The sequence below is a fragment of the Heptranchias perlo genome, chromosome 31, assembly GCF_035084215.1.
Source record: "Heptranchias perlo isolate sHepPer1 chromosome 31, sHepPer1.hap1, whole genome shotgun sequence".
In the NCBI taxonomy this organism is placed as follows: domain Eukaryota; kingdom Metazoa; phylum Chordata; class Chondrichthyes; order Hexanchiformes; family Hexanchidae; genus Heptranchias; species Heptranchias perlo.
In genome coordinates this window covers 5,790,583-5,804,792 of record NC_090355.1, presented here as the reverse complement: position 1 = coordinate 5,804,792, position 14,210 = coordinate 5,790,583, and the positions used below count along the sequence as shown (strand labels likewise).

The 14,210-nt window shown below is 46.0% G+C and overlaps 1 protein-coding gene across 1 annotated transcript; it reads left to right on the top strand.

Annotated features, from left to right (window-relative positions):
* Nucleotides 1-12,068: 12,068 nt before the first annotated feature.
* Nucleotides 12,069-12,878, top strand: LOC137300329 (dentin sialophosphoprotein-like). The gene has a single exon (XM_067969415.1). It carries the CDS (start codon nucleotides 12,069-12,071, stop codon nucleotides 12,876-12,878), a length of 810 nt encoding a protein of 269 aa, XP_067825516.1.
* Nucleotides 12,879-14,210: the final 1,332 nt, after the last annotated feature.

The window sequence follows — 14,210 nt, the reverse complement described above, 5'->3', positions numbered from 1 at the left end:
AACTCTCTGCCCCTTCCTGACACACTCTGCTTGTTTTTACCCAAATCGCTACTCTGCTCTACAGCCTTGACTGATAAAATTACCCCTACCTGAACCATCCCCACCCTCTTATTAGTTTAAAGCCCTATCTATCGCCCTAGTTATTCGATTCACCAGGACACTGGTCCCAGTCCAGTTTAAATAGAGCCCGTCCCATCGGATCAGCTCCCTCCTTCCCTTGTTAGAGAGTGGATGCCTGGTAAAGGTTTGATTTCCACGCAGTTGCATTATGTTATTGTTGGGTTGACATTATGTCACCGAAGGCTGGGGCAGATCCTTAAAGCAGGTTAAACCGAAAATGTCAGATCCCTAAATGTTCGCTCATCACCTTCATTCCTCTACAATCAGCTTAATCAGATGCATCTCTGTGTCTGTGTCTCTGTATCTGTGTGTCTGTATCTGGGTCTCTGTGTCTGTGTGTCTCTATATCTGTGTCTCCGTATCTGTATTTCTGTATCTGTGTGTCTCTGTATCTGTGTGTCTTTATCTGCATCTGCATGTTTCTGTGTCACTGTCTCTGTTTGTCTCTGTATCTGTGTGTCTCTGTATCTGTGTCTCTATAACTGTGTGTGTTTGTATTTGTCTCTCTGTATCTGTATGTCTCTGTGTCTGTGTGTCTCTGTATGTGTGTCTCTGTATCTGTGCGCCTCTGTATCTGTGTCTCTGTCCCTGTTTGTCCCTGTATCTGTGTGTCTCTGTATCTGTGTCTCTGTATCTGTGCGCCTCTGTTTCTGTGTCTCTGTATCTGTGTCTCTGTATCTGCATGTTTCTATGTCTTTGTGTCTCTGTCTCTGTTTGTCCCTACATCTGTGTGTTTCTGTATCTGTGTGTCTCTGTATCTGTGTCTCTGTATCTGCATGTTTCTATGTCTTTGTGTCTCTGTCTCTGTCCCTACACCTGTGTGTTTCTGTATCTGCGTCTCTGTGTGTCTGTGTGTCTCTGTATCTGGTGCCTCTGTATCTGTGCATCTCCGTATCTGTGTGTCACTATATCTGTGTATTTCTCTCTTTCTGTATCTGTAGCCCCAATTTAACTCAGACCGGGAAACGGGCGGGCAGAGGATGAGGCGGGTGTAAAACCATCCTGCCCTCAACAGCCTGAGGACTGGGAGATTTTAACTGCTGGACCCCATCTGCAAGCCCCTCATCAGTTTCCCTCCTTGGTAGGAGGTGGTAGTTGGCCGGCAGGCAGGAGGTAAGTTGATTGGGAGCCTGGGGCAATGGAGGCCTAAATTTTCCTTGTGAGGCCTGAAGGTGCACTCTTTTTGGGCCTCTTCTGGCCCCGACTCCTCCTCCCTCCAGGATGGCCTGGCAGTAAAGCTACAATGGCTTTCCCTGTCAGGCCCACTGTTAAAATAGCAGTCGGGCCCCAATTACGTCATCGGAGCTTGACCTGCATGATTAAAGAAGGACCCCACCAGTTTCCAGCAGGTGTCCTTCGAGCCTGCTCAGAAGAGCAGGTTAAAATCATAGCCTGTAGGATCGGTAGGGGATGACAATGTGTGAGTCCCACAGGGGAGTTCAACTGCTCACCCGCCCAGTTTCCGCCAAGCAGGCAGGGTTAAAATCGGCCCTTTTTCTGCTGTGAATGCAACGTAGTTTACAGAGCAGGTTGGACCGAATCTCAAACAACAAAGAAAGTTGAAGTTTCAGTCACTAATACAATAATACTCTCACTCCTTGTAACTTGTCTCAGTTTGTCTTTTGCTTCTTCGTAGCCTGGAAATGGCTGTTTTCAACATTAGCGGGGGAACCTGGACATTCCTTCTCCCTTTAAAATAAATAGTGCGAAGCCCCGTGGATCCGAGACAGTGGTACAAACAAGATGGTTAGAGGAATAGGAACAGAAAATGCTGGAAAACACTCAGCAGGTCGGGCAGCATCTGTGGAGAGAGAAACAGAGTTAACGTTTCAGGCCGATGACCTTTCATCAGAATTGGAAGATTTCAGATCTCCAGCATTCCCGAGTGTTTTGCTTTTGCTTAAATGGTTGTAGGACTTGTCTGGTTTCAAAGAATGTACCCTTATATTTGCAAACGTTGGTTGGACATATTCCTGGAGGTTTCATCACATGACCTCCCGCCTCCAACCGTCCCTCCCAGTCAAACAGCTTTTCCAATATTTTTATAACTAATAACGGTATTCAAAGAAAATGAAAAGTTCGCAATTTTTTTAATGCCACTATGAGTTTTCTCCTGGGTGTTGCTCACAGCAGTGACCAAGAAATAAATCTTCAATTTCTGGAGGCTCCAGGACAATCCTGGAGGGTTGGCAACCCTATGCCCGCTCGACAGGACGCTCCCCTACTTGGAGCTAAGACTAGCTCACAGGCCTGGAGTTTCCTCCGTGGGCGCAACCCGGAAGTTGGACCCGAAATTGGACCCGTTCACGCGCCCATTCTGCCGCTGTCAAATGACGCTCAAATTTTCCGCGAATCTCGAACGGGAATAAATCAGCGTAAACAATCGGGGAAAGTCCGGAAATCACACCAGCACATTTCTTCTTTAAGTATGAAAATTTAAAGCATCATCTCATTTTACCATCAGTCATGCACATCAGGCACAGCATGTATAAGAACTTGCAATCGGGGAAGTTTTTCAATTTTTAATGTGACTTACACTTATGCCATAAAGATGCATTCAGAGAAACAGATAACACAGATCTGTGCTCAGTGAGGGTGAATTTGTTAAAAAAAACAGCTCAAAAAATTGCAATGAAACACCAGGAAAATGACTTTGTTTCCTGCTGCGTGTGAAAGTCGGCTCGTGATTGCAATCGAAGGAATCTCGTGTACGTGAGGCTCTGTGAGTTGAGGGGCGGGGCAAGATCTTATGGGCGGAGCTGCGCTCGGGCACAGGCATCGATAGACGATCGTAAAAGATCGAGGAGATTTGGGAGTGTTGTACTTGCTACGCGTGTTTGATCTGCGCCGCGATTGCGCGTATCTCCGGGCGCAGATACGCGGCACGTTCCCGGCCACTTTCTAGGAGAAGTTGCAACGGGGATCTTGACCGGTCGCTAAGAGCGGCCCAGCACTCCATGGAGAGGGAGGCAACCCTTTGCCAGCGGGTGATTACATCACACCGACAGTTTGACAGTCTGCCAATGCTGGCAATGCCGCAAAAAAAATAACAACTGCTACTTAACATTTTGTTTCCGGGCTATTACAAATATCTGGATTCTGTTTGATGTCAGTTTAAAATCATTTAGGCCACGGTCAGGGATTTAAATTGCTGAAGTAGAAATTCAAGAGAAATTCCTGTGTGCTGGTCAAGCTAGTGGGGGATTCATTGGGGTCAATTTTCACTCCCTTCGGCTGGCATTAACGAGGTGGAAACGACCTCAAAATGGGGGTCGGCTGCCTTCCTGCCCCCGTTAACACTGGTGATGGGGCCGGCGCCATTTTGAAATGGGCCTACCGCCAGGAGTCCAAAGCGTCCGTCTGATTCAGGCGCTGGACACCTATTAATATGGAAATTGGGATTGACGTAAATAGGATCCTGATTGCCAGTTTAGGCCGGAGCTGGCCGTTGCCCGCTCAATGCAAGCTCTGTCCAGTTCCATGGGCGATGGAAGAGAAGAGGTAAGTCTTGAAATATTTTTGTGGGCCTGAGAGGAGCAGGAGTGCACCGCCGGGGAACACAAAAATAATCTGGGCCACTAATTCCCCGGGATCCCCACCCTCCCCGATCGTGAGCTGCCCACTCTAACCATCCCCCCCTTCCCCCACCCAACCATGACTTACCTCCATGTGATGAAACCTCCTGGAATATGTCCAACCAGAGTTGGCAAGCCAAACCCACACCTATAGAGAGAGGTGTACATGTCTTGCTCTGGCAGAGGATTAGTGTATGAACAGGCTTTGAAGGACTGTCGAGGGGGCAAAGTGGAGCTGCTGGTGTGACTGGGGCCTGTGACAGCTAGTTGCTCACTTAGTCATGGGAAATCCCATCAAGGTGCCACCAAGAGGCATGACAGGGAATGAATCCCAATTTTAATGTAGCATTAGTTTATCTCCTGTGGTGTTACACATGAGGAGTCAAGACCAAGTGTACACTTCAGGTGAAGCTGTGTTCGAGGGTGGAGGATAATTGGACCAGCGCACACAGACATACTGCAGTCCCCATTTTAAAGTCATACATTCTGTCCTTATTTTTAAGAACATAAGAAATAGGAGCAGGAGTAGGCCAATCGGCCCCTCGAGCCTGCTCCGCCATTCAATAAGATCATGGCTGATCTGATCCTAACTTCAAATCTAAATTCATGTCCAATTTCCTGCCCGCTCCCCGTAACCCCTAATTCCCTTTACTTCTAGGAAACTGTCTATTTCTGTTTTAAATTTATTTAATGATGTAGCTTCCACAGCTTCCTGGGGCAGCAAATTCCACAGACCTACCACCCTCTGAGTGAAGAAGTTTCTCCTCATCTCAGTTTTGAAAGAGCAGCACCTTATTCTAAGATTATGCCCCCTAGTTCTAGTTTCACCCATCCTTGGGAACATCCTTACCGCATCCACCCGATCAAGCCCCTTCACAATCTTATATGTTTCAATAAGATCGCCTCTCATTCTTCTGAACTCCAATGAGTAGAGTCCCAATCTACTCAACCTCTCCCTCATCCCCGGGATTAACCGAGTGAACCTTCTTTGTACTGCCTCGAGAGCAAGTATGTCTTTTCTTAAGTATGGAGACCAAAACTGTATGCAGTATTCCAGGTGCAGTCTCACCAATACCTTGTATAACTGCAGCAATACCTCCCTGTTTTTATATTCTATCCCCCTAACAATAAAAGCCAACATTCTGTTGGCCTTCTTGATCACCTGCTGCACCTGCATACCAACTTTTTGATTTTCTTGCACTAGGACCCCCAGATCCCTTTGTACTGCAGTACTTTCCAGTTTCTCGCCATTAAGATAATAACTTGTTCTCTGATTTTTCCTGCCAAAGTGCATAACCTCACATTTTCCAATATTGTATTGCATCTGCCAAATCTCCGCCCACTCACCCAGCCTGTCTATATCCCCTTGTAGGTTTTTTATGTCCTCCTCACTCTCCACTTTCCCTCCCATCTTTGTATCATCTGCAAACTTTGATACGTTACACTCGGTCCCCTCCTCCAAATCATTAATATAGATTGTAAAGAGTTGGGGACCCAGCACCGACCCCTGAGGAACACCACTGGCTACTGGTTGCCAGTCCGAGAATGAACCATTTATCCCAACTCTCTGCTTCCTGTTAAATAACCAATCCTTCACCCATGCCAGAATATTACCCCCAATCCAGTGATTCTTTATCTTGAGCAATAATCTTTTATGAGGCACCTTGTCGAATGCCTTCTGGAAGTCTAAATACACTACGTCCACTGGTTCCCCTTTATCCACCCTGTACGTTATGTCCTCAAAGAACTCAAGCAAATTTGTCAGACATGACTTCCCCTTCGTAAAGCCATGCTGACTTTGTCCTATTAAATTATGTTTATCCAAATGTTCCGTTACTGTCTCCTTAATAATAGACTCCAAAATTTTACCCACCACAGATGTTAGGCTAACTGGTCTATAATTTCCAGCCTTCTGCCTACTACCCTTTTTAAATAAGGGTGTTACATTAGCAGTTTTCCAATCTGCCGGGATATTTATATTATATTACCATTGTAAATTCCTATGTCCATCTTTACAATGGAAGCTGCCTACTTAAACTGGTCACACTATAATTCCCCCCTCCATCCCTCTCTCCCCCTACTGTCCGCCAGGGAAAGGTGGCATGAGGTCACAAGCACCCTCACCCTCAACGTTTCCCTCCTCCCCTCCCCCTCCTATCTTCTTTCCAATCTGTTGCACTCGAAGAGGCTTTGATTGCTTTCAAAAATTGTTTGTTAACCCCCACTCTCTCAACCTCCTTTTGTCTCGTAAGCTCCCTATCTTTCTCTTAGCCCCCTCTCTTTCTCTCTCAGCTCCTCTCTCTCAACCACCTCTTCCCTCAGCCCCCCTGAGGCCCTCAAGTAAAAATTTTAATGAAAGCATTGAAAGACAGTTCAATTTTATTCTATTTCAATTTTATTTTATTGTGAAATATGACTTCTTTTGGTATTTTTATTTTGTTTAAACTTATATTTTGGACGTCAGAAATTTTAATTACTGAGAAATAAATGGAAGATGAAGATTTTTTTCAGAAAACATCTTGAATGGGGTCCAGTGACCAAATGACGAATTTATACAGGCAAAACCTGTACTAAATGTTGACATAAGAATTTATAATGGTAAAAAGTTGACACAAGTGTGACAAAAACAGGAAATCAAGTGGCACAGACAGGAAGTGCGCACAGACGTAAGGGCCCTGAAATTCAGTGGGAGACTGGTTGAAACTCCAGAAAATGGCATAAACGGGAGTTTGCACCATTTCTCCAGGGGTTTGGCTGAAGTCCCATGGAATTTCAGGGCCAAGGTTTATAATAAGATGCAGGTCGGTAGATTTTAAAAATTAAATCTGGAGCTGTTATTTTCTCATCAATACTTGAGCACCAGGCCCTGCTCGGTGGGGGGCGTCTTGCGAGGGGGAGGTGAAGCAAGTGAAACTCATTGTTGGTCTTACTGCAGGCACTTTGCCGTTCTTTGTAAGACTGTTCAAGTGTCAGCATCTCCATTTGGCTAATTACCTGCACTTGTTAAATCAAGGTGAAGTGCCTCATCCTCCAGCTGCTTCACGAATCATTAACCTAGTTTGGTTTAATCACATAAATGGAGTGCATTTAAAATAGCAAATCCAAAAATCTTCTACCGAGAAGATAAGAGTTTCACTTTACAGTTCTGTTTCCTGCGCCCCCTCCACTAAAAAAAAGCCAACAATAGCAGCAATAAAAGGTTCTGCAGGCAGTGGATGGGGTAAATTTTAGTACCTGAGAGAAAAGCAATTCCCAGTTTCAAATTAGCCTCTACATGGAGTTTTCAGTCAGGATCAGAACGAAGAGTTTTGAATTTGAATTTCTGAACGGCACAAGGCAGCTGTGGGTTTATTGGTCACAATAGCAGTCCCTGTGGTTATGCAGCACAAGCTGAGATGGTATCAGAACGGAGACAAGTTAGGTCTGGGAATGACTCTAAAAATGATTCTTATTATTGAAGCCCGTTCGCTGCCTGGTACATTGGCTGTGACTGTGATAAGGTCTGTCCATTCTCAACATGTTGGGATAGATTTTCTGATTAGGCCTCCAATTGAACACTAGTTAAGACTGCCCTTCTGATCATTATAAACAATTTTACAACACCAAGTTATAGTCCAGCAATTTTATTTTAAATTCACAAGCTTTCGGAGGCTTCCTCCTTCGTCAGGTGAACGATGTGAAAATCTGATCATTAGTGTGTTGACACCGTCTGACTTTGCCTCACTTTGCATAGCAAAGGCAAGTCTAGCCTCATTTTAGGCTTGGCACTGGAATCTTGTTGAGGGGTATTGGGTGCAATCATGCATAAGCAGCCCTTAAAAGGCTGCATCTGGGGTAAAAATGTCCATAGCCTTTATTAATATTTTTAATTATGGATTTCAACCTTTGGAAAGGCCAAAAAAGGCCTGGCAAAACCATAATAAATGTGGAAGCAGAAAACCAAGTCTGTGGCCAAAGTGTTAGAGAGACATTACACTCCAACCCCTGGTTTGATGGCTGGAGAAGTGGAGGTGGTGCAGACTGAGATGGTAATAGGGAGTTGTGACTTCAGACTCCGTGACATGGTCCCCATGGGACAGCTAACTTGCGACAGTCGTACCCACTTATCTCAGACTCACTTACGTCGACAAAACAATTGAAGTCCCTCTATATATTTAAACAAAAAATTTACCGTTCATGCCAACGTCGACATAAACTCTGGCCTGCATATGTCAACAAGTGTTTTTTAAGTCCCAAGCAGCATTAAAGGCTTAACAGAACACAACTGGGAAACTGGATAGGGCTTTAAATGGGCAGAGATCTGGCCTGACAGATCCCCACCCTTTTCTCTGATCATATATGCCTGCTTTATGCCTGCTAATTAGCTGATCGGAAAGTCTATTTTGTTGTGTCTCAGCCAGGGGGAGAGGGAAGGGTAATATAACACGTCACCTCAGCTCATTTCACAGACAGTGCTTTGGTTGAGAGGTGAACTCAAAGTAGCTCGACCTGGGTCAGATCAAAAGCTGGGCCGGATCAGGACTTGGGCCGGATCGGGATCAGGTCCGGATCAAAACCTGGGCCGGATCAGGACTTGGGCTGGATCAAAACCTGGGCCAGTTTGGGATCTGAGCCGGATCAGGTTCGCCTTTTGCTTATATAGAAGTCATAATGCTATATGTGTTCAGGCGAACAGAATGTCGTCGTTTGTTAATATTCTGTGCAAACAGTCCTGCTGAACTTGGAGTTGGCAAGGCAGTGATTGGCATCTGTGGAGCACAATAACACAGGCTGGTATCCATTTTCAGATGTTTGATAATCTAGCAGATGGTATCTGATTCCTAGAGGTACTTGTGCAATATTGTTTCAAGCCTTGTTAGGTCAGTTGAGATGGAGGGGAGGGACAATAAGTGTCCTTGTTATAGCGCTGAGTCTGTCCAGTTCTTGGTACTGTTCTTCATGGCTGTGTTGAGTCCATCAAGCCCTTGGTGATATTCTGGGGAGGGAGGGGTGTATGCTGCTGCACTGTAGTGGTGACTCTATCCAGTTGCTGGTAACCTAGTTAAGTGATGTGGCCCAGCCATATGACAATGGCGCATCTGAAGACTAATTAAGACAAATTTTCATCCTTGTTTTCAAATCTCTACATGGCCTCGCCCCTCGCTATCTCTGTAACCTCCTCCAGCCCTTTGACCCTCCGAGATCTCTGTGCTCTTCCAATTCTGGCCCCTTGCTTGTCCCCGATTTTCATCGCTCCACCATTAGTGGCCGTATCTTCAGCTGTCTGGGACCTAAGCTCTGGAATTTCCTCCCTAAATCTCCCCTCCTTTAAGGCACTCCTTAAAACCTTCGTCTTTGACCAAGCTTTTGGTCACCTGTCCTAATATCCCTTTATGGGCTTCAGTGTCAATTTTTGTCTGATTACACTCCTATGAAGTGCTGGGGGATGTTTTTACTACGTTAAAGGTGCAATATAAATGCAAGTTGTTGCTGTAATGTTGAAGAAGACAATTGGATCTGTGGAGTTGATGCATCAATTCAATCTGCTAATGCAAGTCAAAATAATCCATTAGTACCTGTGTTCTTTGACAGGAAAAATTGCTCCATTGTATAAATTCACACTGTCGGGTGGTGTGCAATTCCATTTACGTACATTTGCTTTATTGGCTGTCCTGTAAAGCTCTCAGTCTCTCTCTATATACACCTCCTATTTGCTTTCTCTTGCTGTCACTTTGGCCCTCACTTTTACCCATGCTTTCGCTCCCTCTCACCCATAGGCCTAATACTCAGTCACAAACTGACACTTCTATTTATTCTGCCTCCCTTTTATCATCCTACCAACTACTGCCTCCTTTTACCACCTCTTCAAACTACCTTAAGCATCTCCCTGTTAAATACAGACAGGGTCAGTACTCTAGTGACTGCTGGACCTCACATTCAAGGCAAGTACTTCAGAAATAATAAAGTTACAAATTCATTCAAGATAACTGCATCATTGTGTAAGCCCCCTGGTTGCTACTGGACTGGAAAAGTTCAATATTTGCCTATTATTGAAATTCCAGGATTGAGCATGTAATAGAAAGAAGAAAGAAAGAACTTGCATTTATATAGCACCTTTCATGACCTCAGGACATCCCAAAGCACTTTACAGCCAATGAAGTAATTTTTGAAGTGTAACCACTGTTGTAATGTAGAAAACGCGGCAGCCAATTTACGCACAGCAAGATCCCACAAAGAACAATTTGATTCCGTGCTGTAACCTTTCTATGATTCTATGATATGGACCAGAGAATCTGCTTTAGTGATGTTGGTTGAGGGATAAATATTGGCCAGAACACTGGGGAGAACCTCCCTGCTCTTCTTCAAAATAGTGCTATAGGATCTATTAAATCCACCTGAGAAGGCAGACAGGGTCTCGGTTTTAACATCTCATCCAAACGAGGGCACCTCCGACAGTACTGCATTCCCTAAGGCAGCCTAGATTTTGTGCTCAAGTCTCTGGAGTGGGGCTTGAACACATGATCTTCGGGACTCAGAAGCAAGAGTGCTACCCACTGACCCACAGCTGAGAGCCAAAATAGTGATAAAATGGTCATTAGCCTCATGGTAGAAGATTCTGTTACTAGATTCGATTACTTGTTGCCATGTTCAGTGTCATCTTCCAGAGCAGACCTGTTCCTTTTCCCTTTGTCTCTGTGGCTATACCCCGTTAATTCATTTCGCAGTGCCCAGGCCTTCCCTTCCGCTGACAATGATGCTGGAATGTCAGTATGGTGCGAGTTTCCAATGAGGAGATCATTAAGTTTTCTTCCAGTCGGCTTTCGCTCCTCGGATTCCTTTATTTGAACACGCTCCAGTAACATGGCAAACTGCAACTGGTTCCAGGCTTGACTAACCTGGGAGGAAAATGGGATCGGTACATTGCCATTCCATTCCGGGAATGGGATCCACGTTGTACTTTTGGGCCGGTGCCTCTTAGTGGGAATGTCCCCGTGATTTGTCTCTCCGTGTGGTTACGGTTCCAGCTGGAGCTTCACCAGTGAATTGATTTTTAAAAAAAGCCTCGTTCTGCTGCAGTGGTTCCTGAGTATTGTTTGTGAGTAAGACATTCCAGGGACCATCATGTGACTCACTGGGCTGATGCAAATCCCTACGGGCACTGTAAGAACACAAAGTAACCTGATTGTGAAGTGCTGTGGCGCAGAGGTCCTGCTCACGTGTCAAGCAGTAGGTCTCAGCGAGTGCCTGATTTTTAGTTAAATTCGGCAATGTCACCATAATGCGTTTGGACTGTCTGAGAAAGCATTCCAGGTGTTGAGGGTCTGTATGGAATGGGCGTTGCAGGGAACGGAGGGTCCTTTACCTTGCTGCCAGTACCTGCTGTGCTCGTTTCTACCTGGTTCAGGGTTTTCTCTGTTGTTTTGGGTGTTTACCTGTTCAGCTGCTTTGCTGTTTTTCCAACAAATGAAGTGGACCCCATCTGCCATCTGCGCCTGTTTCCCGAGGGACATTTCATTGTGTGCTTTCTATATCGTAAATATAGCTGTCCTTTGGGCTATCCCTTTGTATTTGCTGGTTGTGGAAGCGGGGGAGGAGGAGCATTGCAGGGTTGCAGCAGACATGCCAGACACTTGAGACCTGTCACCATCCACGTTTTTGGACCAGTCAATTGTAGCAGCAGCAACAATTTACATTTATATAGCGCCTTTAATGTAATATAACGTCCCAAGGCGCTTCACAGGAGCGTTATCAAACAAAATTTGACATTGAGCCACATAAGGGGATATTAGGACAGGGGTGACCAAAAGCTTGGTCAAAGAGGTAGGTTTTAAGGAGCTTCTTAAAGGAGGAGAGAGGAATAGAGAAGCAGAGAGGTTTAGGGAGGGAATTCCAGAGCTTAGCGCCTAGGCAGCTGAAGGCAATGAAATCATCAATGATGAGGCAATGAAAATCGGAGATGCACAAGAGGCCAGTATTGGAGGAGCGCAGAGATCTCGGAGGGTTTTAGAGCTGGAGGAGGTTACAGAGCTAGGGAGGGGCAAGGCCATGGAGAGATTTGAAAACAAGGATGAGAATTTTTAATTTGAGGCGTTAACAGACATTTGTAAAGAAACCTGTATGCAGAGACTACTGTTCTCTTAAGATGATCATCAGAAACCGGTGCATTATCCTGCAGCCTGACCTGGAAACCACTTGCAGCGATAGTACTATCAGATACTCTGATCTTTGCTGCCACTTCAGTTCCCAAGTAGCAGCAGACAATATTGCTCCAATCTCCCATCCTGTAGCGCAGTTACATCATGCAGTTCGCAGATACCTTGCTTACTTGGCCCAGTCTATTTCCCTTTGGAAAACATACTGTAACATCATTTCTCCCTGTTAAAGGACCTTGCTATGGATCAGGCAGGCAGCAGTGACCGGGCAGGGGAAGATATCACCAGTGACCAAGCAAGAGAAGATATCAGCAGTGACCAGGCAGGAGAAGATATCAGCAATGACCGGGCAAGAGAAGATATCAGCAGTGACCAGACAGGAGAAGATATCAGCAGTGACCAGACAGGAGAAGATATCAGCAATGGCCAGGCAAGAGAAGATATCAGCAATGACCAGACAGGAGAAGATATCAGCAGTGACCAGACAGGAGAAGATATCAGCAGTGACCAGACAGGAGAAGATATCAGCAGTGACCAGACAGGAGAAGATATCAGCAATGGCCAGGCAAGAGAAGATATCAGCAATGACCAGACAGGAGAAGATATCAGCAGTGACCAGACAGGAGAAGATATCAGCAGTGACCAGACAGGAGAAGATATCAGCAGTAACCAGGCAGGAGGAGATATCAGCAGTGACTGGGCAGGAGAAGATATCAGCAATGACCGGGCAAGAGAAGATATCAGCAATGACCAGGCAGGAGAAGATATCAGCAATGTCCGGGCAGGAGAAGATATCAGCAGTGACCAGACAGGAGAAGATATTAGCAATGACCGGGCAAGAGAAGATATCAGCAATGACCGGGCAAGAGAAGATATCAGCAGTGACCAGACAGGAGAAGATATTAGCAATGACCGGGCAAGAGAAGATATCAGCAGTGACCAGACAGGAGAAGATATCAGCAATGACCGGGCAAGAGAAGATATCAGCAGTGACCAGACAGGAGAAGATATCAGCAGTGACCAGATAGGAGAAGATATCAGCAGTGACTAGGCAGGAGAAGATATCAGCAGTGACCAGACAGGAGAAGATATCAGCAGTGACCAGACAGGAGAAGATATCAGCAATGACCAGACAGGAGAAGATATCAGCAATGACTAGGCAGGAGAAGATATCAGCAGTGACGAGACAGGAGAAGATATCAGCAATAACCAGACAGGAGAAGATATCAGCAGTGACCAGGCAGGAGAAGATATCAGCAGTGACCAGGCAGGAGAAGATATCAGCAGTGACCGGGCAGGAGAAGATATCAGCAATGACCGGGCAGGAGAAGATATCAGCAGTGACCAGACAGGAGAAGATATCAGCAGTGACCGGGCAGGAGAAGATATCAGCAATGACCGGGCAGGAGAAGATATCAGCAATGACCGGGCAGGAGAAGATATCAGCAGTGACCGGGCAGGAGAAGATATCAGCAGTGACCGGGCAGGAGAAGGTATCAGCAATGACCGGGCAGGAGAAGATATCAGCAGTGACCGGGCAGGAGAAGATATCAGCAGTGACCGGGCAGGAGAAGATATCAGCAGTGACCGGGCAGGAGAAGGTATCAGCAATGACCGGGCAGGAGAAGATATCAGCAGTGACCGGGCAGGAGAAGATATCAGCAGTGACCGGGCAGGAGAAGATATCAGCAGTGACCGGGCAGGAGACGGTATCAGCAATGGGCGGGCAGGAGAAGGCAGGGAAGAGCGACGAGTTGCAGAAGATAATCCCAACCAAGTGCCAGAAGACATATTTACACAACCAATCACTCCTCAAGCGTCTTCATATCGACTCTTATAAAAGACATATATTCTGCGATTCTCCTTCATAATCCTGCCTGCAATCGGATTGGGATTACGGTGGGCAATGCGGGAAAATTCGGCCAGCGAGGCCCACCACTGCTTGAGAGAGATGTCCCTCCCACACCTTGCCAGGGCTTCCCCTGACTGTTCTTTATCGAAATAGTGCCATGGGACTTTTTGCGTCCACCTGAGAGGGAAGACCGGGCCACGGTTTAATGTCTCATTCAAAAGACAGCACCTCCGACAGTGCAGCACTACCTCAAAAATTGCAAAGAAGTGCCAGCCCAGATATTACACTGAAGTTGGATTTGAACCCACAACCTTCTGACTCAGAGCCAAGGCTCACACCTTAACAGTACTACCACTGCTATCAAACCTGCAGTACAATGGCATTAGACTTTTCGGTATTCATTTGTGAGGGAGCTCTCCGGGGTGCTGAAGCACGGGGCTTTGCTACAGCCTGTGCAGGAGGCAGCACTAATATCCTTGGTCCTGCCTAACCATGCCTTTAATTAAACTGTTCTCCACTCCTAGTGTGAGG